General features: G+C 53.0%; 1 protein-coding gene across 1 annotated transcript in view; it reads right to left on the reverse strand.

The window, feature by feature from the left end:
* Positions 1-24,160, reverse strand: part of PLXNB1 (plexin B1) — a 288,895-nt gene that overhangs the window by 28,172 nt on the left and 236,563 nt on the right. Inside the window, exons 20-31 of the mRNA XM_075916670.1 lie at positions 21,322-21,458; positions 20,610-20,786; positions 20,175-20,343; positions 18,340-18,582; positions 10,778-10,954; positions 9,040-9,188; positions 5,083-5,183; positions 4,050-4,267; positions 3,670-3,848; positions 2,036-2,102; positions 902-1,048; positions 21-198 (exon numbers count right to left, since the gene is read on the reverse strand). Coding sequence (XP_075772785.1) covers positions 21-198; positions 902-1,048; positions 2,036-2,102; positions 3,670-3,848; positions 4,050-4,267; positions 5,083-5,183; positions 9,040-9,188; positions 10,778-10,954; positions 18,340-18,582; positions 20,175-20,343; positions 20,610-20,786; positions 21,322-21,458 — 1,942 coding nt within the window. The remainder of the gene's footprint in view (positions 1-20; positions 199-901; positions 1,049-2,035; positions 2,103-3,669; positions 3,849-4,049; positions 4,268-5,082; positions 5,184-9,039; positions 9,189-10,777; positions 10,955-18,339; positions 18,583-20,174; positions 20,344-20,609; positions 20,787-21,321; positions 21,459-24,160) is intronic.

The following is a 24,160-nucleotide window of genomic DNA, read 5'->3' on the forward strand; positions in this document are numbered from 1 at the left end:
GGCCAGTGAATCGTGCTCACCGAGGTCCAAGGAGTCTGGGTCTGGCCGATGACAATAGGGTGTTCCTTTATAGAGCTGATCCAGGGTTTTCTCCTTCACCTGGGTGATGGTATCACAGTCTAGCACTTTCACAGACACACCCTGGGAATCCTCTGCCTCCCCCACAGCAGCTTCTGTCTGAGTCACAGCATTCAACGTCTGGGGAAAGAAAAGAAACTGGTGCAGCTGGCGTGGTGATGAGCCCCCCACCCTGTCCACTTCCACATTCCAGAACACTGGGAAAGGGAACACCAGGAGCGTATGAGCCACGCTCTCGGCCCTGCTTCTGTCAGTGGCATGACGAGCTGTGTAACTGGCTCAGCAGCCTCCTGATGGTGCCTATGTTGGGGGCCTCCTCAGGTCTCAAAGAGCTGGTACAGCCACTCCTACGGCCCTGCCTCCTCCTCCCATGACTTGGCAGTGGATGTAGCCAGTGAGGAGGAGATCTGGCCAAAGGACCACTCTGCTCTCCCAGTTCCTGGCCTCTTCAGGCCACCAGCAGAAGAGCAGCTCTAAATGGCACTGAGGACAGACCCTGGTGTGAAGCCATGGCTTCCAGTGGCAGGCCACTACCGAGTGGCTGGCTTTAGTCTGGACTCAGGGTGGATTAGGACCGTAGTTCTCAACCTTTTCCCATTTGCAGAGCCCTCACCAATGCTGACTAGAGGTGGGACCCCGTTGGAATTTGATTCCCTGCAGATGAGCCGAATACTGTACAGTCTGCGACTTAGCCATAGGCTGCAGACTCCCGGGGGGCCCCGGTGCACAGGCTGAGAACCGGGGGACAGGAGATGGGGTTGCATTGGCACACAACAAGGAGGGAAGCGAAGGCACAAGGTGCTGTGCAGGAGGGAGCTCTCACCAGACTCCGGTACTCCAAGTCCTCTCGCAGCAGGCGGTTATCATTCAGGGTGTATTTGGCTTTCCCTGTCACCCCGTCCACTGGTCCCTTATCCACCTGGTGCTTGATTCCTCGGAAGAGCATGTAGAGCGGCTCCCCAACAGAGTCCTGGCAGACAGAAAGTGCATCAGCTCTTGGGAGAAGCCACTTTCACGCTGGCTGCCACATGGAGCCCTTTGCGCCCAGGAGCGTAGCCAGAGGCACCGCTCAACAGAGCAAGCCAAAGAATCCCAGCCGGAAGGTTCACCCACCCCAGGAAAACAGGCCAGGTGACCAAGGCACTGAGTGAGGCCCCAGGCTCCTGGGCTGGAAAAGAAGCCTGTTGCTCGGTTCACTGGGAGCCTGACAGGGCAGTCCCCAGAGCCGGGGATGACCTTGCTGGACCATCCACAAGCCTAGCTCCTGGGTTATGGTCCCTAGTTCCCCAGGGCTCTCCAGGTTCTCCCATTCAGACCTCGCACCAGGTCCTCAGGCAAGGAGTATCTCAGCACCCTCTGGCTAATAGACGAAGTGCTACCTCCCCTTGGGATGTGCTCAAGGCTCTCAGCCTCTAGAGCCTCAGCAGCTCCAACAGGGACAGCTCCATTCACGGCGCGTGGAGGATCAGGCCCCTGGCCAGCCTTTACCCATAGTCCAGGCCCTTCTTTTGTAGGCTGCTCTGTCCCCAAAGCAGTGATCTGGCAGCCTCCCTACCCCCAATCCCCTCGCTTCACTGTCAGAGTCCCGTTAGCAGGCCTCCACGTGGCATCTGCTCACTGGCTGCTGAGGGTTAGGGCCAGCAGCTTCACTCATGGAGCCTTTGTGTGAGGTCTACATGCTCACCCCACTTTCCTCCTGCCCGGGGGCTTGTGCAGCTCATCCCAATAATGAGTGGGAGATCCTCAGCCTGGACAGTTGGGTCCGCTGGAGCCATGTCTGGGCTGCTGGCTTGAGGAAGTGCTGGGTGCTGCGCACTCTATGCACTGAGCAATCCAGCCCTTCTTTCCTGCTCCTAGGGGAATGAACCCGGAGGCACCTGGGCAGGCAGCAGGGGTGCAGCACTCTGAGTCTCCATTTCTCTTGGCTCCCCCCTTCCCAGGCCTAGCCAACTCTTACCCTTACAAACGTGTACAGACAGATGGACATCCAGTTGGTGAGCAGCTTCTCCACCACGGTTTCTGTCCTGAAAGAGAAGCCCAGGCCACTTATTGCGCGCTCTCCGCGGAGGTGCCAGAGCAGGGAGCGGGGTGATGATTAGGGTCAGGACTTGCTTTCCAGGAAACATGCACTTGAGGACCCCGCTCTGTGAGTACAAATGTCAGGGCTTTGCCTGAAGGGGGCACTGCACATCTGATGTGTGAGCATTTCAGCTGAGCAGGCTGCCCCATGGACCCAACCAAAAAGCACCAGCACTGGGCTGTATCTCCAGGTCCCTGCAATGGGTCAGATCTCCGCAGGGGGCAGCCAGGGGTCCATGCCCCCTGCTTCCAGGGCAATGACGTAAAAATAAAAGGGTTGGATCACTTGCCAAGTACCAATCATGCCCCCCACTCACTGCAGAGGGGACAGGCCTAGAAAGGGCTCAGTGTGGCCTAACCATGCTGCCTGAAATAGTTGTTGGGAGCAGAGCAGTGCTGAATACTGGGAGAAACCTGCCCCCTGCAAGGACAGAGCCACTCTACAACACCAACAGCACCTGCTCCACAACCTGGCAGGCAATGAAGAGACCAGCCCTACAACCGCGCGATGGCTCCCTGCTCACCTCCTCCCTCACCCGAGGGCGAAATAGCTTTCTGCAAGCCCTGACCCCAGTCCCTGCCTCACACAATATTCTAAACACTCCTAAACCCAGAGCCGCCAGACATTATAGAACATAGTATCACACCAACACCCCAGCTCCTCCTCCGATAGCACATCCACAGCCCCAGCTCCCTGCCCCCGGTACAACACAGTATCACACCCACACCCCAGCTCCTCCCCCCCAAGGCAGACAGACCTGCATTCCCATACCCCCCACAGTATAACACACAGACCCACATCCCTGCTGATCTCCCACAATTCACTCAGTGCCAGACGCACATATAATCATAAGGGCTGTGTCTAGACTGGCAAGTTATTCCAGAAAATCTGCCGCTTTTCCGGAAAAACTTGCCAGCTGTCTACACTGGCCGCTTGAATTTCCAGAAAAGCACTGACGATCTAAAGTAAAATCATCAGTGCTTTTCCGGAAAAACTATGCTGCTTCCATTCGGGCAAAAGTCTTTTTCCGGAAAACTGTTCTGGAATAGGGCCAGTGTAGACAGCACACTAGTGTTTTCTGCAAAAAAGCCCCAATCGTGAAAATGACGATCGGGGCTTTTTTGCGGAAAAGCGTGTCTAGATTGGCCACGGACGCTTTTCCAGAAAAAGTGCTGTTCCGGAAAAGCGTCCTGCCAATCTAGACGCGCTTTTCCGGAAATACTTTTAACGGAAAACCTTTTCCGTTAAAAGCATTTCCAGAAAATCATGCCAGTGTAGACGTAGCCAAGGAGAAAAGGACATTTCCGGCTGCTTTTTGTGTGAAATGACTCAGCAGTCAATAAGCAAATTTCTGTTGCCTCCTCTTGGGTCGCACTTCATGTCTGGACACTGGCTGATTTTCTATCTGATGCACAGCATGCAGTCTCCCTGTTACCACTGAGACACCAGGGAGCTGTAGGACAGCCAGGAAAGCTTCTGTTCAGGGACCAGCTACTGAATCATTTACTCACCGCCGCAACATCAGCTTGGGGTTCTTGGCCACGTACTGCTCAATGAGGTCATTCAAGAGAGTCTTTAGGATGTCAGTGAAGTACTCCAGCTTCCCGTGCAAGGAGACAGTGAGCAGGGATGCCACATAGGCCCGGTCCCTTGGAGAGAATGTACGCTGGATTTCTAGAGTGTGGATGAACTGCAGGGAGAGAGTCAAAGAGGAGTGAATGCTCTAGTGTGTTACAAACAGAGTAAGACAGCTATGGACTTTCCCAGGAGGGGGCTGTAGACAGGACACTTCCAGGTGTCCCACTCTCTTGCTTTTCATCAGGAGGCACTTTTGTCTCTCCTGGCAACACCTGCCTGTGCAGTGGTGCAGGAGCTACGGAAGGTGGGTTACCTTGGTAAGGAAGAGTTTACTATTGAGGAGATTGGACAGCTGCACCAGGCCCTGCTCCATGGTTTGCCGACGACACTCAGGCATGTCCAGGCCCCTCCGCAGAGGTGACTCCCGGTGTCCTGGGAAGAAAATGCGTTCTGCGTAGGATCTGTAATCCAGGAAGGGGATTCCGGTGCCAACGAGGTCACTGGTAAGATCCATCATCTCTGTCATCAGGTCTGAAAGCAAAGGGGGCTTCTGTGTTACAGAGTTAGAGCAGAAGAAGATTGGGTCCCAGAGCAACAAACACAGACAGGGCTGGGAGCTGGGCAGTAGCTAGGGCTAATGGGATGCAACTGACAGAGGAAACAGACGAGTTAAACGTCAATGAGATGCTGCATCCTGTGGAATCCTCTCCCAGTGGAATGTGTAGAAGCCATCACCTGGGACATTTAAAAGCGGAGCATGCAGGGCACTGGCAAATGCTCTGGAAGGGAGCTCTCCAACCCTGGCTTCCAGGCAGGGACTAGAAGGTCTGCTGGGGTGTTATTCTTGTTTACGGCTGGTGGCCATCTTCGGAGTTTAAAAAAGGAGAAGCAGCTCTGCCAAGCAAACCGGCACTGTGAAAGGCTGCCTGGTGTTTAGCCAGGCTCAATATTAGTAGGTGGTATCCAAGTCAGAGACAGAGCATTACACAATCGGTACAGCCCCGTGACTTCCATGTTTCTCACAGCTTTCCACTGCTAAATCGAGACCACAGTAGTCACTTCTCTAACGACTGTGGGTCAGGGGAACACCAGAGATTCCCTTCTCTAGAATGTGATGTTCCAGATGAAGAACTGGAGAGACAAGCGGGGGCCAAACTCTTCCCCACACAAGGGCCTCCCCAGTGACAATGGCGTGTGGGGAGCCGAGCAGAACTAGGTTGTAACTCATGGGGGCTGCTTGATTGTTCACACAGAGGCAAGGACCATAGGGCCTAGGAGAGAGGGCTGAGTCGGAGGTGGTGATCCAACTCCTCTGTTCGCAGGGCTGGGGAGGAAAGTTCTCTTACCCGTGAACTCCTTTTTGCACCTGTCCCGGACACTTGTTTCCAGATTTTCCAGCTGGATTTGAACTTTCTTATAATCCCTCAGAGCCTGCTTGCTCTTCCTCCTAGAATGGGAAGCAGAGCTGGAGACCACCGGCTGACTCTCTGCAGATGGGATTTGCATCAGGCTGGCTGTAAGTTTGGCTTCCAGTCCCTGAGCTGGGAAAAGGAAGGGCTTCCGCAGGCACATAAAGAATGGAGGGAGGGCTGAGTGGGCCAGATCCCAAGTTATGTGTGAGGGGCCCGTCTTCTTCAGAACGGACGAGCCTCTCCCCATGGAGGCCTCAAGTTCATCCTTGCTCCTCAGAGAGGAACAAACTTCCAGCTCATGATTTCAGGCAGCTCCAGACCGACTTGCTAACGACAGTATCCTACCCTGGAACTGCCTTTCCTAGACCAGCTTACACGATCACCTGCTCTGTGCTACGTCTTATACTGAGACCATCACTGGGGGCTTCCATACAACTCAATCATTCTAGACTAGCCAATTAGCCCGTCATAAGACGGGATTTTCAGGTCTCTCCTCCATGTCAGTCTTCTCTCCTGAGCCTTTGGTCTCTCGCTCTGTGTCTCTTTCTCTCTCTCTCCTCCTCATAGAATCATAGGACTGGAAGGGACCTCGAGAGGTCATCGAGTCCAGCCCCCCGCCCTCAAGGCAGGACCAAGCTCTGTCTACACCATCCCTGACAGATGTCTATCCAACCTGTTCTTAAATATCTCCAGAGAGGGAGATTCCACCACCTCCCTTGGCAATTTATTCCAATATTTGACCACCCTGATACTTAGGAATTTTTTCCTAATGTCCAATCTAAACCTCCCCTGCTGCACTTTAAGCCCATTACTCCTTGTCCTGTCCTCAGAAACCAAGAGGAACAAATTTTCTCCTTCCTCCTTGTGACACCCTTTTAGATATTTGAAAACCGCTATCATGTCCCCCCTTCATCTTCTTTTTTCCAAACTAAACAAGCCCAGTTCACGAAGCCTGGCTTCATAGGTCATGTTCTCTAGACCTTTAATCATTCTTGTCACTCTTCTCTGTACCCTTTCCAATTTCTCCACATCTTTCTTGAAATGTGGCGCCCAGAACTGGACACAGTACTCCAGCTGAGGCCTAACTAGTGCAGAGTAGAGCGGCAGAATGACTTCACGAGTTTTGCTTACAACACACCTGTTGATACAACCTAGAATCATATTTGCTTTTTTTGCAACAGCATCACACTGTTGACTCATATTCAACTTGTGGTCCACTATGACCCCTAGATCCCTTTCCGCCATGCTCCTTCCTAGACAGTCGCTTCCCATCTTGTATGTATGGAACTGATTGTTCCTTCCTAAGTGGAGCACTTTGCATTTCTCTTTATTAAACCTCATCCTGTTTACCTCTGACCATTTCTCTAACTTGCTAAGGTCATTTTGAATTATGTCCCTATCCTCCAAAGAAGTTGCAACCCCACCCAGTTTGGTATCATCTGCAAACTTAATAAGCGTACTCTCTATCCCAATATCTACATCATTGATGAAGATATTGAACAGTATGGGTCCCAAAACAGACCCTTGAGGAACTCCACTTGTTATCCCTTTCCAGCAGGATTTAGAACCGTTAACAACAACTCTCTGACTACGGTTATCCAGCCAATTATGCACCCACCTTATCGTGGCCCTATCTAAGTTATATTTGCCTAGTTTATCAATAAGAATATCATACCAGACTGTATCAAATGCCTTACTAAAGTCTAGGTCTCCTACTGCCTCCCCCTCTCTCTCAGCTCTCCTCCGCCTCCTGCCTCTCTCTCTGTCTCTCTCTTCTCCCTCTCCTGCCTCTCACTCTCTCTCCGCTCTCCTCTGTCTCCGTCAGGGATGCATGCTTGTCCAGGCCGCGTCCCCTGGCCGTGTATGTCACTGCCCCACCCCCCTTCGCCTCCCGCCACGGCGCTCAGCTGTCTTCTGCACCACTCAGCCGGGCCATTGTGGGGAGCAAGCGGCACAAGTGGCTGTTTGGGCACCACGCTCCCCATGCAGCACGGGGGTGTTGCATGGGGAGCATGGAGCCCAAATGGCCGCTTGCGCTGTTTGCTCCCACGTGGCAGCCTGGCTGAGTGGCGCAGGAGTCAGCCAAGAGCCACGGCGAGAGGCGAAGGACATGACTCGGGCAACAGCGCCACCCTGAGGGAACAGCCAGCATTTCAGCGTTACAGACTCAGACATTGGGCTACTATATATATGATTAGGGGTATGGAACATATCAGGGGCCACTGACCCCCACAAAAAAATCAGGCCTGAGGAAGAAAGAGATCTAGGCTGGAGCAGAGGGTTGGGGTGTGGGAGTGGGGTCTGGGCAGGAGTCAGGGTGTTGAGCAGTTCAGAGCTGGGGCAGAGGGTTGGGGTGTGGGAGTGGGGTCTGGGCAGGAGTCAGGGTGTTGAGCAGTTCAGAGCTGGGGCAGAGGGTTGGGGTGTGGGAGTGGGGTCTGGGCAGGAGTCAGGGTGTTGAGCAGTTCAGAGCTGGGGCAGAGGGTTGGGGTGTGGGAGTGGGGTCTGGGCAGGAGTCAGGGTGTTGAGCAGTTCAGAGCTGGGGCAGAGGGTTGGGGTGTGGGAGTGGGGTCCGGGCAGGAGTTAGGGTGTTGAGCAGTTCAGAGCTGGGGCAGAGGGTTGCGATGTAGGAAGGGATTTAGGCTATGGGGTGGGACTGGGAGTGCAGGCTCTAGGAGGGTGTCAGGGTGCAGGAGAGGGTTCTATCCTGGGTCAGAAGGTTTGGGATGCAGAGTGCAGGCGCTGGGAGGGAGTCTGAGTGGGGGACAAGGCTCAGGGCTGGGGCAGAGGGTTGGGATGTAGGAGTTTGGACTAAGAGCTAAGGCAGGGGATGAGGGAGTAAGGATGCAGGAGAGGGCTCTGGGAGATGGCTCACGGCTGGGGGGCATTGGGCACGGAGCACTCACCTCAGGAGGCCCCCAGCTTGTGGCACGGGGCTATGGCAAACTCCCTGCCTGCTCTGGCCCTGCGCACCCCTGGAAGTGGCTCGTGGGGGGGAAAGGTGGCAGGTGGCTCCATACACTGTCCTACCCTGGAGGTGCTGCCCCGCAACTCCCACTGGCTGTCGTTCCTGGCCAATGGAGGCTGCGGGGACAGAGCCTGCAGGCAAGGACAGCAAGCAGTGCGCCCCTGCTCACCACAAGCTGGTGCGCACTGCTCCAGCCTGGCGGGGGGAGGGGGCACCCAAGGCTCAGAGCTTCCAGACTCCATCACAGACTTGCTGCAGGTGGGATCTGGCCCATGGACTGGCAGCTCCCCATCCCCCCAGCCCAGTCAAAGCATTTTGTGCAGAAATGAGCTTAGAGCTCGGCTTCTCCTTCCAGCTCACCAGGAAGCTCTCGCAGTGGAACTGGTGAGGGTGGCAAGGGAGGGTCTGTGGTAGCGACATCCCCCAAGAGGGCATGGAGAAACCAGAGAGCAAGGGCCGGTTTGCACAAGGGTTAATGCCGCCCTCAGCCCACGCTGGAAGATTTATCTGGGTTTACTTGTAAACACTGAATTTCCAAGGTAAGTGGCCTTTCTGGTGAGAGCTCAGGCACCAAGGCCAAATCTGCGCCCTCCCCAGGCCAACGGGAAGGCTGCTGAATCTCACCCACAGTAAGGAAAGTGGAGGGGCTACCATGAGCTTCCAATGTAGGGGCCTCAGTGTGCATTGAACACTCCTGTCGACTGTGCCCGGGTGGCCCAAAGATCCCAGACCATCCTGGCAGCTATGCCCCATGGCAGTCTCAGGTGTGTTTGCCCATGCCAACTGTAACCTGGCAGCTTGCTAAAATCCCAGCAACGAGGCAATGGCACAGGCTTCAGCATGGGCCCTGGCACACACTTGCTAGAGAGAGAGCAGCCCCTCCCCCCGCCCCCAGGCTGCAGCACAGACACCCCAGCCCCTCACACCTGTACACGAAGACAATGAACAGGACAATCAGAGCCACAAGGGAGGCTCCAACCCCCAAGCCAATCTGAGCCTCCAGGGGGAAGGTGAGCTGGCTCTCAGTGTCGTACTGCACTCTGCCCAGCAGGAAGTTCAAATTCCCCATCTGCACCTGCAGAAGAAACACAAGCCCAGGCAAGAGCAACGTGTCAGACCTCTCATCCTGACAACTGAGTCACGGGCTCCAAGGGGAATGCCTGACTGCATGGCCCTCTCCCGGCCGGTGTCTCCTCTCCCCTCTCCCCCCTCCCTGCCGGAGCATCTGTCTCCCCTATCCCCTCTCCCCACCGGCACCTCCGTCTCCCCCTCCCACATTGTTGTCCACACCTCCATCTCCTCCTCCCCCTCTGTGCTTCTGCCTCTTCTCTCCCTCCCCACCAGTGCCTGTCTCCTCCCTACCTCCAGCCCCCACCCCTGCACCCACAGTGCAAAGCCCTGCAGGGGCAAGCCTTAGAGCACAGCCTCAGCTGACTGTCGCTCACACTATGGGGCAAACATAACAGTGCTGATACCCAGGGAGGGGCCTCAGAGCCCAGGAAGGGGTGGGAAAAGGGTCTTGAGTCCTTGGGAAGAGGAAAGGTCTCAGAGCCCGGAGAAGACTGGTGAGAAGGGTCTCAGAGCCCGGGGAAAGGTCGGGACAAAGGTCTCGGAGCCCGGGGAAGGGCCGGGAGAAGGGTCTCAGAGCCTGGGGAAGATTGGGAGAAAGGTCTTGGAGCTCGGGGGAAGATTGGGAGAAAGGTCTCGGAGCTCGGGGGAAGATTGGGAGAAAGGTCTCGGAGCCCGGGGAAGATTGAGAGAAAGGTCTCGGAGCCCAGGGAATGGTAGGGGGAAGGGTCTCAGAGCCCGGGGAAAGGTCGGGACAAAGGTCTCGGAATCCGGGGAAGGGCCGGGAGAAGGGTCTCAGAGCCTGGGGAAGATTGGGAGAAAGGTCTCGGAGCTCGGGGGAAGACTGGGAGAAAGGTCTCGGAGCTCGGGGGAAGACTGGGAGAAAGGTCTCGGAGCCCGGGGAAAATTGGGAGAAAGGTCTCAGAGCTCGGGGGAAGATTGGGAGAAAGGTCTCGGAGCTCGGGGGAAGATTGGGAGAAAGGTCTCGGAGCTCGGGGGAAGATTGGGAGAAAGGTCTCGGAGCTCGGGGAAGATTGGGAGAAAGGTCTCAAAGCTCGGGGGAAGATTGGGAGAAAGGTCTCGGAGCCCAGGGAATGGTAGGGGGAAGGGTCTCAGAGCCCGGGGAAAGGTCGGGACAAAGGTCTCGGAGCCGGGGGAAGGGCTGGGAGAAGGGTCTCAGAGCCCGGGGAAGATTGGGAGAAAGGTCTCAAAGCTCGGGGGAAGATTGGGAGAAAGGTCTCGGAGCCCAGGGAATGGTAGGGGGAAGGGTCTCAGAGCCCGGGGAAAGGTCGGGACAAAGGTCTCGGAGCCGGGGGAAGGGCTGGGAGAAGGGTCTCAGAGCCCGGGGAAGATTGGGAGAAAGGTCTCGGAGCCCGGGGAAGATTGGGAGAAAGGTCTCGGAGCCTGGGGAAAGATTGGGAGAAGGGTCTCGGAGCCCGGGGAAGGGTCTTGGAGCCCAAGCGGGAATGTCCTGCTATTTTTAGGCCTGTAGAGTGAGTGCTGTCAGCTAACCCAGGCTCAGATGCATTGCTGTGGGGTTGTGTTGCTTTGCAGATTCCCCCCTTCAGTGTCTGTGCAGCGTAGCTGAGCTCTTACTGTAAACTCAGGGAGCGAGTCGGTGCCCTCCCGCTGGGTTTGGTGCCGTGGAACTGGCTGCTCGGGTGGGGGGTCACAGTACAGATGATTCCTCGTCAGGGTTTTTACAGCACAGACCCCTTCCCCAATCATGGCCACCACTTCTTCCTTGGAAATGGCCAGGTCCAGATTCTCCCCCTGGAACACAGGTACCAACGGGTATCAGTGAAGGGCCCCTGGGGGAGGCAAAGCCCACGGACAGCACACAATAACCCAGGCCAACGAGGCATAGCGAGAGATCTTAGCTCCTGCTCAATCTCAGCAGGAAGGACACTTGCCATCTGAGAGCAAGCAGCAGCAAGCCCTGTGCATGGATAGCCATTCCCTGGACGGGAGCCTCTGGGGAAAACAGGCCACTCACCTTTGCAACTGGTGTTCTCAGAAATTGTTACTCGTGTCTATTTCAACTGAGGTGGCTGCCGGAAGGTTTTTCCCTAGCTGCTTCCTTCTTGCCCATCCTCCTCCCCTGCTGTCGCAGGAGCCAGCAAGGGGCAGACAGGAGCAACACAGCTCAATGAACAACCGTTCCAAAGGGGCGTCGCCGTGTTTTCTTCTTCCAGCACGTGCTCCCACCGAGTCCAGTGAGCGGATTCACAAGCCTTACCTGGAGGAGGAGGAGGAGTCCGAGTGCAGGGCTGACTTGAGAACCGCAGTACCAAAGCCGGGTCCTGTTTGGACCGTGGCACGATGGCAGCGTATGACGTGAAGATATGCACTCAGGACCACGTTGCAACCCTGCAGGTTTCCTGGAGAGGAACATGTGCCAGAAAAGTGGCTGAGGAGGCTTGTGCAGTGCACCCCCATGAACAGTGGTGGGGACACCATGGCCAGAGCATAACACGTGTTGATGCACCTCATCATGGAGCAGATGCTCTATGACAAAACAGGCAGACCCTTCATCTGGTCCACCACTGCAATGAACAGATGTGAGGATTTCTGAAAAGGCTTAGTCCTGTCAATGGAGAATGCAAGAGCTCCTCTGATATCCAGAGAGTACAGCTGTGGCTCTCATGGGCTTTGGTGATGTTTGGGATAGAAAACCAAGAGGAAAATGTCCTGGCCCTTGTAGAAGGAAGAGATCACTTTTGGGAGAAAAGCAGAGTGAGCGTGAAGCTGAACTTTGTCCTTAAGGAACACAGTACACAGAGGGTCCGACATGGGAGCGTGGAGTTCCAACGTCAGTCTGGCAGAGGTAATGGGGAGGAGAAATGTCACCTTCCATGAAAGGCAGAGTAGTATCACAGAACACTAGGACTGGAAGGGACCTCGAGAGGTCATCGAGTCCAGTCCCCTGTCCTCATGGCAGGACCCAGCACTGACTAGACCATCCCTGATAGACATTTATCTAACCTACTCTTAAATATCCCCAGAGATGGGGATTCCACAACCTCCCTGGGCAATTTATTCCAGTGTTTGACCACCCTGACAGGTAGGAACTGAAGGTACCAGTTACCCCGGCCTAGTCATGCTAGTATCAGAATGAAATTCACCCTGTCCCTGTGGGGCCTGAGGAGCAGAGGGACGAGGGGGAAGGCATACTGCAAGCTGGGTTGCCAGGGGATCAGGAATGTGTCTGCTAGGGATCCCGGCAGACTGAGGCCCCAGACTGAGCAGAACTGTGGCATTTGGGCTGGGTGGCAAAGAGGTCTATCTGGGGAAATCCCCACACATGGGACACAGCGTGAAGGACATCCAGTCGAAGCGACTGCTGCTGAACAAGGAAGCACTGGCTAAGGCAGTCTGCCAGCTGATTTTGAACCCCTGGAATGTAAGGTGAATAGAGTGGTCTACGCACAAGTGCCACAGACGAAGGGCTTCAGTGCAAGGAGGGTGACCTGTTTGATGGCACATGGCTGTCGAGTTGTTCATCGTGACACCACCCACCGATCCCGAAGGTGAGGGAGGAATGCCAGACACACAAGGCAGACTTCCCGGGGTTCGCATACATTGATATAGAGGGGGCAACTCCTCCTCTGACCACATCACTTGAGTGGTGAGATCCCAAAGGTAAGCACCCCTGCCCAGAGCAGATGCGTCCATGACCAGGGACATTGTGGGCTGAGTCATGGAATGGAAAACCAACCAGTATCAACCAGGGATCAAGCCACTAGCCACGGGCCTGAGCGACGTGGTGAGGCACCATGAGCAACGTGTCTACACTATTCTGCCCCAGGAGAAACACCATTGTCAGCCAAGACTGGTGCGGCCGCTGGTGGAGCCTGGCAAATGGCATTACATATGTGCAAGCCCACCATGTGACCCAGAAGCCTGAGGCACATGGGGGCACGGTGACAGGAAAGCCAGAAAGAGACTGTAGTAGCTTGTTCAGGGAGGCGAAGCGGTGGTCCAGTAAGAACACCCGAGCTCTGGTGGAGTCAAGCACAGCTCTGATAAACTCCATCTTTTGTGTGGGAATAAGGGTCAAATTACCGGGGTTGAGCAGCAGGCCCGGCCTGTTGAGTGTGGCCCTGGTAGGGTGATGTGAATCTCCACCTGATGAAAGGACTGACCTTTAGAAGCCAGTCAACCAGGTAAGGATAGACCCGAACCCCACAATGCCCAAGAAAGGCTCTCACCACTACTGGGCCCTTGGTAAACATTCTGGGTACTGTGAAGAGTCCAAAGGGGAAGGCCATTAACTGATAGTGCGACTGTCCCACCAGGAACCATAGATACTGTCTGTGGGTCTGTCTACACTAGCCCCCTAGTTCGAACTAGGCTGGCTAATGGAGGCATTCCAACTTGCAAATGAAGCCCGGGATTTAAATATCCCAGTCTTCATTTGCATGTTCCCGGGCGGGCGCCGTTTTTAAATCTCCCTAGTCCGAACTAACTGCCCGCGGCTACACGCGGCAGTCAGAAGTTAATCCGAACTAAGTCCTTAGTTCCGATTAACTGTTACACTCATTGCAGGAGGAGTAACAATTAATCTGAACTAAGGACTTAGTTCGGATTAACTTCTGACTGCCGTGTGTAGCCGCAGGCAGTCAGTTTGAACTAAGGGGATTTAAAAATGACGCCCGCCCGGGAACATGCAAATGAAGTCCGGGATATTTAAATCCCGGGCTTCATTTGCAAGTTTGAATGCCTACATTAGCCACCCTAGTTCAAACTAGGGGGCTAGTGTAGACATACCCTGTGGGACTTTTTGACAGCAATATGAAAATAAGCGCCCTTTAAATCCAGGGCATCTTACCAATCCCCTGGATCCAGTGAGGGAATGATGGAGCCCAGCGTGATCATCCACAATTTGTGGCTGATCACAAACTTGCTGCGCTCCCGAAGGTTGAGGATAGGTCAAAATTCCCCGTCTGCTTAGGGAACAAGGAAGTAACAGGAGTAAAAGCCCTTGCCCCTGAAATCCCAAAGAACCTCTTCCACTGTACCCAAATCCTGGAGCATGTGCCCCCCGCCCGCCTGTGAAGTAGAAGATGCTCGTGAGAGGGGTCTCTGAAGAGGGACCGGCAGGAGAGGTGGTAGGGAACAGAATGGGATAGAGTAGCCCACTTCCACTGTCCAAAGGACCCAGTGCTCTGAAGTGATGGACGTCCAAGCATGAGGTAAATGTGACAAACAGCTGAGAAGCGCATGATCTGGTAGCTTCATGATGCAGTCCTTGGGCGCACCTTCAAAAGCATTGTTTGGAGGAGCCGTGACTGGCCCTCATTGGTGCCAGTATGCCCCAGATGGCTTGTGACAGAAATACCACGCTTGCCTGCAAGAGTAGTTCTACTGAGGATGAGAGGAGAAAGGCCTCTGCTGTGGAGGGTTGAAGGGCTTGCACTGTGTGATAGAAATATGTGAGCCAAAGGACTTCATAGTATTCCTGGAGTCCTTAAGGTTCGGCAAACAGGCCAAGCCCATCAAAAGGAAGGTCCTGTATAGTCTGCTGGCCCTCAGGAGAAAGGCCAAATGGTTGTAGCCAGGTAATGAATGCATAGTGATGCCCGAGGCTAAGACATGAGCCACCAAGTCCCCATGTTCAGGGAGGCTTAAAGGCAAGTCCAAGAAACTGCCTTGCCATCCAAGACCAGAGCATCAAACTCAGCCCTAGATTCCTGGGACAGAGAGTCCTTGAACTATGGGAGGGAGGGCTATGAGCTATATGCATAATGGCTCAAGATAACCTTGTGGTTTGCTATCTTGATAACCAACCCTTCCTCCCCCGTGGAGCAGACCTATGGCCAAACAAGTCATGACTTTAGCATCCTTAAAGTTGGGCACTGGGGCTTGGTAAGCCTGATGCTCCTTTTCATTAACTGCCTCCATAACCAACAAGCACGGTGGGGTGGGTGAAAAGGTATTCAGATCCTTTAACAGGAACAAAGTACTTCCATTCCATCTCATTGGCAGGTGGGGGAGTGGAGGCAGGGCTCCACCAGCTCATTTTGGCTGACACCAGTATAGTCTTATTAACTGGCAGGGGCACCCAGAAGGAGGCCTCAGCAATCACAATAGGCAGCAGGTTTAAAACAAACAAACAGACAAACAAAAGTTTTTCTTCACTCAGCGCACAGTCAACCTCTGGAACGACTTGCCAAAGGATGTTATGAAGACTAAGGGTATGTCTAGACTACACACTTCTTTCGAAAGAAGCTTTTTCGCAAGAATTAAAAAAAGCGTCTTATGAAAGAGAGCGTTTAGTCAGCTACAACTTTTTTCAAAAAAGCAATCCGCTTTTTCGGAAGAGAGCACCCAAGAAGGACTTTATTCGAAAGAGCTCTTTAGAAAAAAGGCATTCTTCCTCATAAAATGAAGTAAAAAAACCCACCACATTCTTTCGATTTAATTTCGAAAGAATGTGGTGGCAGTCTAGATGCAGGTGAAGTTTTTTTCAAAAAAAGGTCACTTTTTTCGAAAAAACTCTGTAGTCTAGACGTAGCCTAGGACTTTAACAGGGTTCAAAAAAGAGCTAGATAGATTCATGGAGGTTAGGTCCATCAATGGCTAATAGCCAGGATGGGTAGGAATGGTGTCCTTAGCCCCTGTCTGGAAATGGATGACAGGAGAGGGACCACGTGTGGATTACACGTTGTGTTCCTTCCCTCTGGGGTATCTGGTATTGGCCACTGTCAGCAGACAGGATACTGGGCTAGATGGACCTTTAGTCTGACCCGTTATGGCCATTCTTATGTTCTTAACCACCACCTCCACCACTGGGAGGTTAAGGCTAGCACCCTCCTTATGGAGGAGGTCCTGCAATACCCCCTGAGTGTTGGCTACTGCTTCATCAGGGGTGGAACTCGAGGAAGCCAGTGGGGGAGACCCCACAGACTGTGTGCCCTCCGATTGGTCCTGTTGTGGTGGGGTACGTGGCTGGTCCTCAGGAGGAGGTGACGCAGGCAGTTCCTGGTCTGGAGGCAGAGGGCAACTGGTCATCGCTGTAGGGACGTTGGACTGGGAAGGGATGGAGCCAGTGGGCAACATGCTCTGAGCCTGGTGGAATGCCTAGGGGGCCCAGAGTTGCACTGAGGTAGACACTGCTGAGCACCTAGGTCTCAGGGTGAGCAAGGGCCCATGGGTGTTGATCAGTCTGAAGCCACTGAGGCTCCCTCCAGGAAGGCAAGGGAGAGCCTAAATGGGACGGACATGGTGGAGCCACGCCTGGCTGTGCTTCTGACACTGGACAGTGGGTGGATGACTGAGGCAACTGTGAGCAACAGGCCCACTGTGAAACAAGGACTGGTGCTGAAACCGGGAGCAGCGCCAGGATACCACGTCGCAGGTCAGCGCTAAGACGAAGACGCACGCTCTGAAGAGCAGCAATGAGAGTCTGCTCTCTGAGGGATGGCACCAGACCTCTGTGTGGTGCCGAGAAGAACCCCTCTGCACTGAAGAACGGTGCTGAGGGGCAAGGTCAGCGGTGCTGTTCGCTAAGCTGTGAGCAAGAGGCAGGCCCCAGCTCACAGAACTTGGCACAAGCAGGGCTGAGTGTGCAAAACACTCATTGGTAATAGGCCCAGGTGCAGAACAGTAATTGGTACTGGGCAGAAGTAAAAAGCACATGGTATCACTAGCTCATTAAAAAAAGACCTTGGTACTCACTGCTTACAGAAACAGACTCTGGTTCAGGAAAGGGTCTAAAATGACAGAATGAGGGATAGAGATGATCTAATCAAACCACAAGGTGCAGGGTGATGGGCGGTATCTAAGTAGCGTCAGAGAGTGGTAACCTGACAACATCAGAGGGTGGCAACCTGACACGTCAGCAGTGAGGTGTGACTTGTCGTACCTGTATATAAAGTGGTGTGTTGGTGAGGACAGTTTTTGTATGACCTAGGGGGCAGTGGAAATTTCCTACTGACTGAGTCGTTCCACTGTGGCAAGTACACGGGCGTAGTGGTTCAGTAGAGTCGACTGACAACTGTTATTGTACCTCGCTCTACAATAAACCTGCCTGTCACCTTTGGTCCTTATCTGGTTTGTGGTCTTTGGGGGCTCTCTTGGGGTCTGCTGTGGAGACTAAATGCACAAGTCGACACTGCACACATCACTGAAGACACACACAAGAAGCCTTCTGGTGATCATCATCAAACGGAGCCAGAGACCTGTGAGGACACCTCAGCAGTAAATCCTATCTCCCCTACCTGCAGAACTACAGCAAGCACTCAATGAACAAACCAGATTGGCAGATCTTTGGCGTAAGTAACAGGTCTGTCAGTAGGATGCAGGACTAGCTGGGATCTTTGCTAGATAATCTCACCCATCATTACAGGACATCCTCCTAAAATGTTACCTAATTTCTAATGGAAATGGGTCTGGCTTCACTTCTAGCCATTGGTGGTGGTTCTGCCTTTCTTGACTAGGAACCCTTTATTAGTCGTATCACCTCACCAGCTTCTTTCTGATAAACAAGTAGAGCTCTAAGTCACTCACTGCAATCTATTTTCTCTAGCCCCATAATAATTGTTGTGGCTCTTCTCTGTACTTACTCCTCTTTGTACATCCAAGGCTCCCATTAGTCCAGTGATAGCACCATTATTAACAATTATGCAATCCCTATCAACTCTACTGAAAGACTTACAACATTGCTAGGATATTGTGTACCTATTATATTGAAAAGCCTTGCATTGTGCTTTGCCTCACCAGTCATGGATTCTTCCCTGATGTCTCTAGCTTTCCTATCAATTTTCTATACTGCATAACTTCAAATTGCTTTTGATTACTGTCTTTGTATCCTCTTTCCCATGTGCTCTGTAATGCTGTTTTATTTCTAATTGCTTTCCTCAAACCCCGTAGAATGCTCTAGCAATAGTGCATGGAGCTAGCAAGTTATGCACATAACCCAGGGCTCTTTTGAGTTGGTCTCCTTCCCCAGCTGCTGGGTGATGTCTCAGCATGTGTCATACTGCATCTCATTTAGGCTGCAGGCTGCTAAAAGCAGGGACTGCCCTTCTTATCTTTGCCAGTGATAGGCCATTAATAGCTATGGCACTGCCAGGGTATCAGAATAGTCCCAGGCCCTCAGTAGGAAGTAGGTTTGTGTGAAGTTTATTGTGATTTTGAGCTGGTTGTAGACTTACCTCCACGGAAATGACGCTCCCAGGCTTGTGCCGATATGGTTTCGCAGGGTCCTCAGTGTTCAGGGGTTTCAGGGCTGGATTGACTTCATAGGAGAAGGGTGTGGGATGCAAGGAGTTGAAATCGAAGATCAGGTTATCCAGAATAAATTCCAGTTTGACCTGACCAATCCGCAACAGCAGGTTAATAGCCGGAGTTTTACACAGGATAAGGTAGGAGGAGTTAATGAGACACAGTTCTTCAAACTAGAAGCAGAAGGGAAGAGCGTCAGGACTCTGAAAGAATAAGCCAGCCTCGCTGGAAAGTTCCTACTGCCTTGTGGCACCCCATTGCCACGGCTCTGTGGGAAAAGTGTAAACAGAGCACTCACCCTGGCTAGGTGCCAGCCCAATCACCCACCCCAGATTCATAGGGCAAGTTTCCAGGGGATTTTAGTGGGCTCCCAACTCTTCCCAGCAGTGTGGAGCACCTGGAATCCCCTTGCCAACAGTCCCTGCAAAGTTCACTTGGGCTTTCTGTGGGTCAGCTGCCCGGGAGGCTGCACCCCTCTAGGGTTCTGCTGCTTCGATTGATCAATGATTGTTGTTACCTTTCTTGCAATGTTTTTATATTTTATAAACCCATATAAACCTATGGGATAACCTCTGGTGCCCCACTGGAATTCATAGCCACAAATACAACCTGTTCAGAAAGATGGGGAAATTCAGCTTTCGATAAAGCAGTTTATCAGTGCAATACAGCAAATCAGTGGCCTGCCCAGTCCTGCATCCTGTCAGGGGCAGTCCAGGAGGTACCTTGTATGCCCAGAGATGTTCATCCTGTGGGCACGAGTGCTTTGAAAAGGAGCAGAATAGTAATGCACTGCTACCCATCTCAGGGAAAAGAGGCAACTGTGCAAACTGATTTGGCAGGGGGCTGTGCAGAGGTGATGGCAGATCAGCACTTCAAAGGGTGGGGATATGCACCAAGGTCTCCATTGCTGCATCACTAATGCAGAGCACATGTGCAGCAGTGACGATCCAGAAGATCCAGCACAAAGCTGTGCTAGGGCTGCCAGCTGTTACAGGAGAGGGGCTCTAGATAGACAGACAACCACAGCTGCCCCCTCAGGACTCGTCTTTGGGGGTAGTCACGCTGGCAAGGTGAGCGTCTCAATGGCAGGCTGAATTGTGGGGATCACTACTTCGTGAAATTGTGATTTTGTCATCATTCCTCTGTGTGGGATGGAACCTTGGCACTGCAAAGGCAGAGCTGTGCAAGGACGGGGTGCAGTCTGGTTTTACATGAATGGAGATGCCTCTCTCCTAGAACTGGAAGGGACCTTGAGAGGTCAAGTCCAGTCCCCTGCCTTCATGGCAGGACCAAGCACCATCCCTGACAGATTTTGCCCCAGATCCCTGAATGGCCCCTCAAGGATTGAACTCACAACCCTGGTTTAGCAGACCAATGCTCAAACCACTGAGCTCTCCCTCCCCCGTTTTGAGGGGGCACTTGGCAGCCAGGCCTCACATCAGTGTAGATCTCCTCTTGCCTGCTGCTGCCACCACGCCATTTCTGTCTCCCACCCTGGAGCATTCTACCAGGCTCTTGGCAGAGATGGGGCTTTGGGAGCTGCAACCTTATCAGGGGAAGGATGGTGTTAAACTCTGACTCTTGGGGACACTGCTTCACCAAGGAAGACGTTCTGTTTCCTGTGATCACTCTTAGTTTGTAGTATGCAAGAAGGCTCCAACAAGAGCCAAGAACCTCTGACACCGGAGATCTCTGGCCATTAGCTCTGACCAAGGCTTCAGCCCCAATTCTATTCCATGGTTTGCCAGCACAAGGGTCAGGATACCTGCTGGATGCTGCACAGGGCATTCTGTGGACACTCAGTTTCTGGCACGATCCGACGCCATCGCCCCAGCCCTCGTCGGTGGCGTTCTGAGGGGGAAACCGTAATCCGGATCTTTGGACTTTGTACAACATCTAGATTGTGGCCACGAACTCGGATCACTCTCCCACCACTGCAACACACAGAAGCCGTCAGAATCACCTGGTCAGCCAGCACTTAACAACCCGTGAGCTCTCTGCCAACCCTGCTCCATGGCTGCTGCCAGCCTTTCTAGGCCAGCCGATGGATAAGTGGTTCAAGGCACAGGCCTGGACTCCATGCAGATGCAGATACTGCTCCAGTACCTGCTGAAAGCATGTGTGAGCATGCGGATGCAGCTATCAGTGCCCTGCGGTAACAATGGGGCATTTGTAGCATCAGGGATGCATCTCTCCCTACCTGAGGAAGCTCTTGGCTGGCTCTGCAAAAGTGATATTGGGATCCAGAGTGTATCTGAAGAGGAAACCTTCTAGTCTCCGTTCCGAGTGTCCATATTTGATAGTTACTGGAAGCTCCACAGACATGTTACTGGGGCTCGTCTGACACTGTATCTGATTTTCCTGCATCTCAGAGAGGCTAAGAGACACACATAGGAGAGATCAACAAAGGGTTAACACAGCGGTTCTAGAAACATAGAATACCGGGACTGGAAGGGACCTCGAGAGGTCATCGAGTCCAGTCCCCTGCCCTCGTGGCAGGACCAAATACTGTCTAGACCATCCCTGATAGACATTTCTCTAACCTACTCTTAAATATCTCCAGAGATGGAGATTCCACAACCTCCCTAGGCAACTTATTCCAGTGTTTGACTATCCTGACAGTTAGGAACTTTTTCCTAATGTCCAATCTTCCTTCCTTCTTTCTCCCCAAAGAGCTCCAAGCATCTCTCCATATTTGTTCTCAGGTTTATTGCCCCCCCGCCTAAAGGCCTTGTGTCCTCGCTACTGCCCTTACAAACAGGAGTAGTCACGACACATTTCTGAGCTACTCATCACTGGTGCTAGAGTGAATGGCTCATGAGATTTTTAGCATGAAGCCTGGGCCAAACATGAAGGGACTGGCACATGGCACCTTGTTTAGTTACAACCTGCATCTAGCCAGCAGCTCTTACATGTGGCAAGGCAGGTCTCCAATGAGAACACTGATCTCATTGGGCCACCCAGTCAGCAGCTTGGAACCCAGCAGGGTAAGGCAGGTTCCTCCAGCTTTAGGGCCTTGAGATGGAGCAATTAACTTCAGGGCTGGGTTCTGAATGGAAAGAAAAGAGAAATGAATGAATGAGAAACATTTATCAAAATAAGTGAAGGAAAAACATAATCTGAGACTGCCAGAACATGAAATACATAGCAGACTGCAGGCCAAACACAGAGCAGGCAACACACAATACTCCCCCAAGAGGGTCAGTCACAAGTATAATTAATGTTATTTTTTAACAAGTTTCCTCAGCATGGACACATGTTCTCCGGAATGGTGGCCAAAGCACAAAGGAGCATATGGATTCTTTGCATATCTGGCACTTAAATATGTGGCAATCCTGGCTACAAAAGTGCCATGAAAATGCCTGCTTGTACTTTCAGGAGACACTGTAAATAAGAAGCAGGCAGCACTATCGCCTGTAAATGTAAACAAACTGGCTGAACAAGGAGGAGGACTGAGTGGACTTGTAGGCTGTAATGTTTTACATTGTTTTGTTTTTCAGTGCAGTTATGTAACCAAAAAACCCTTCATTTGTAAGTTGGATATTCATAATAAAGAGATTGCATTACAGGACTTGTACGAGGTGAACTGAAAATCACAATTTCTTTTATAATTTTGACAGTGCAACTATTTGTAACCAAAAAACCCAATAGTTTTATATTTATATTCTGTGTTGTAATTGAAATAAGAGTTACCTTTTTCTGTAACCAGTGTTCTTTGAGATGTGTTGTTCATGTTTATTCCATTGTAGGCATGTGTGATCACACACATGCACTGGTGTCAGAAGTTTTTCCCTGAGAGGTACCATAGGGGACTGACTCTGGAACCCTCTGGGGAAGCACATATATGCCATGGTATAAGGGGCACCACCAGCTCTCCCAATTCTCATTCCCTCTTGCCAGAAATGCCCACCCTGGGGAAGAAGGGCAGAGCACAGAATGGACATGAGCAAACAACACATTTCGAAAAACATCAGGTACAGAAAGAGTGCTTGCTAATGTCTTTTCCAGTCTAGGCAACTCCCAAGCAGTACCACTAGAGGTCAGCAGGAGTTCATGCACATGTAAACTGCAACATAGCTCTGCCAAACAGAGTCCTCTATGGCAGTGGTCCCCAACCTTTTGGGGCTGCCGGGTGCCTGAGGCGGGGCCGCGCGTGTGCTGCGCATCCGGGGGTGGGGCCACGTATCTGCTGCGTGCCCGGGGGCGGGGCCACGCGTGTGCTGCACATCCGGAGGTGGGGCCGCGTATCTGCTGTGCGCCCGGGGGCGGGGCCACGCGTGTGCTGCGCGCCTGGGGCCACGCGTGTGCTGCGCATCCGGGGGTGGGGCCGCGTATCTGCTGCGTGCCCGGGGGCGGGGCCACGCCTGTGCTGCACATCCGGGGGTGGGGCCGCGTATCTGCTGTGCGCCCGGGGGCGGGGCCACGCATGTGTTGCGCGCCCAGGGGCGGGGCTATGCGTGTGCTGCGCGCCCGGGGCCACGCGTGTGTTGCGCGCCCAGGGGCGGGGCCACGTATCCGCTGCATGCCCGGGGCGGGGCCACGCGTGTGCTGCGCATCTGGGAGTGGGACCACGTATCTGCTGCAGGCTTGGGGCGGGGCCATGCGTGTGCTGTGCATCCGGGGGTAGGACCACGTATCCGCTGCGCGACCAGGGGTGGGGCCACGCGTGTGCTGCGCACTCGGGGCGGGGCCACGCATGTGCCGTGCATCTGGGGGTGGGGCCGCGTATCCGCTGCGCGCCCGGGGCGGGGCCACGCATGTGCTGCGAGCAGGGCCAGCTTTAGGTTTTTTACCTTCACAAGCAAAAACATTTTGGGCCACCCCCCACCTGCTGCTGCAGGCCAGGCACTGAGGAGGAAAGCACCCCTTTCACCTTGCAGCTCTTTGGCTCCCACCTCGCCCTCCAGCCAAACCCAGCCTACGTCTTGTCTCCCCCCCACACACATCCCAACCCCCCCCCCCACTCACCGAACTCAGTTTCCACCTCCTCTCCCCTCCCAGGCAAACTCGACTCCTCAGTGACCAGACGCAGTCTGCCCCCCTTCTGATCCACCCTGCGCCCTCTCCTCCCTCCCAGCCAAACCCGATCTCCCCCCTCCCCACCGGACCAAGTCCGCTCCCCTCTCCTACTTTCCCCCATTGACCAAACTCCATCTACCCATAACTCCGGTCATCTGAGGAAGGGGGCTGTGCCCACGAAAGCTCATGATCCCATCTACATGTTCTGTTAGTCTATAAAGTGCTACCAGACCGTTTGTTGTTTTTTATGAAATCATAGTGTTCATGATTCAAAGGAATGATAGAAGGGAGAGCAGCAAAATAGAGACAGTGGATTTCAGGAAGGCAGATTTTGGTAAACTCAGAAAGCTAGTACCTAAGATCCCATGGGAAGCAAGATTAAGGGGGAAAAACAACTGAAGAGAGTTGGCAGTTTTTCAAAGGGACATTATTAAGGGTCCAAAAGCAAGATATTCCACTGCGTAGGAAAGTTAGAAAGTATGCCAAAAGACCACCTTGGCTTAACCAGGAGATTTTACATGGTCTAAAAATCAAAAAGGAGTCTCATACAAAATGGAAATGAGAGCAAATTACAAAGGATAAAAATAAGCAAACACCACACATATGCAGGGGAAAGGTTAGAAAGGCAAAGGCACAATATGAACTCAAGCTAGCTACAGACATAAAAGGTAACAAGAAGATATTTTATAAGTATATTAAAAGAAAGAGGAAGATGAAGGACAGCACAGGCCC

This window comes from Pelodiscus sinensis, unplaced genomic scaffold (genome assembly GCF_049634645.1).
Source record: "Pelodiscus sinensis isolate JC-2024 unplaced genomic scaffold, ASM4963464v1 ctg69, whole genome shotgun sequence".
Classification (NCBI taxonomy): domain Eukaryota; kingdom Metazoa; phylum Chordata; order Testudines; family Trionychidae; genus Pelodiscus; species Pelodiscus sinensis.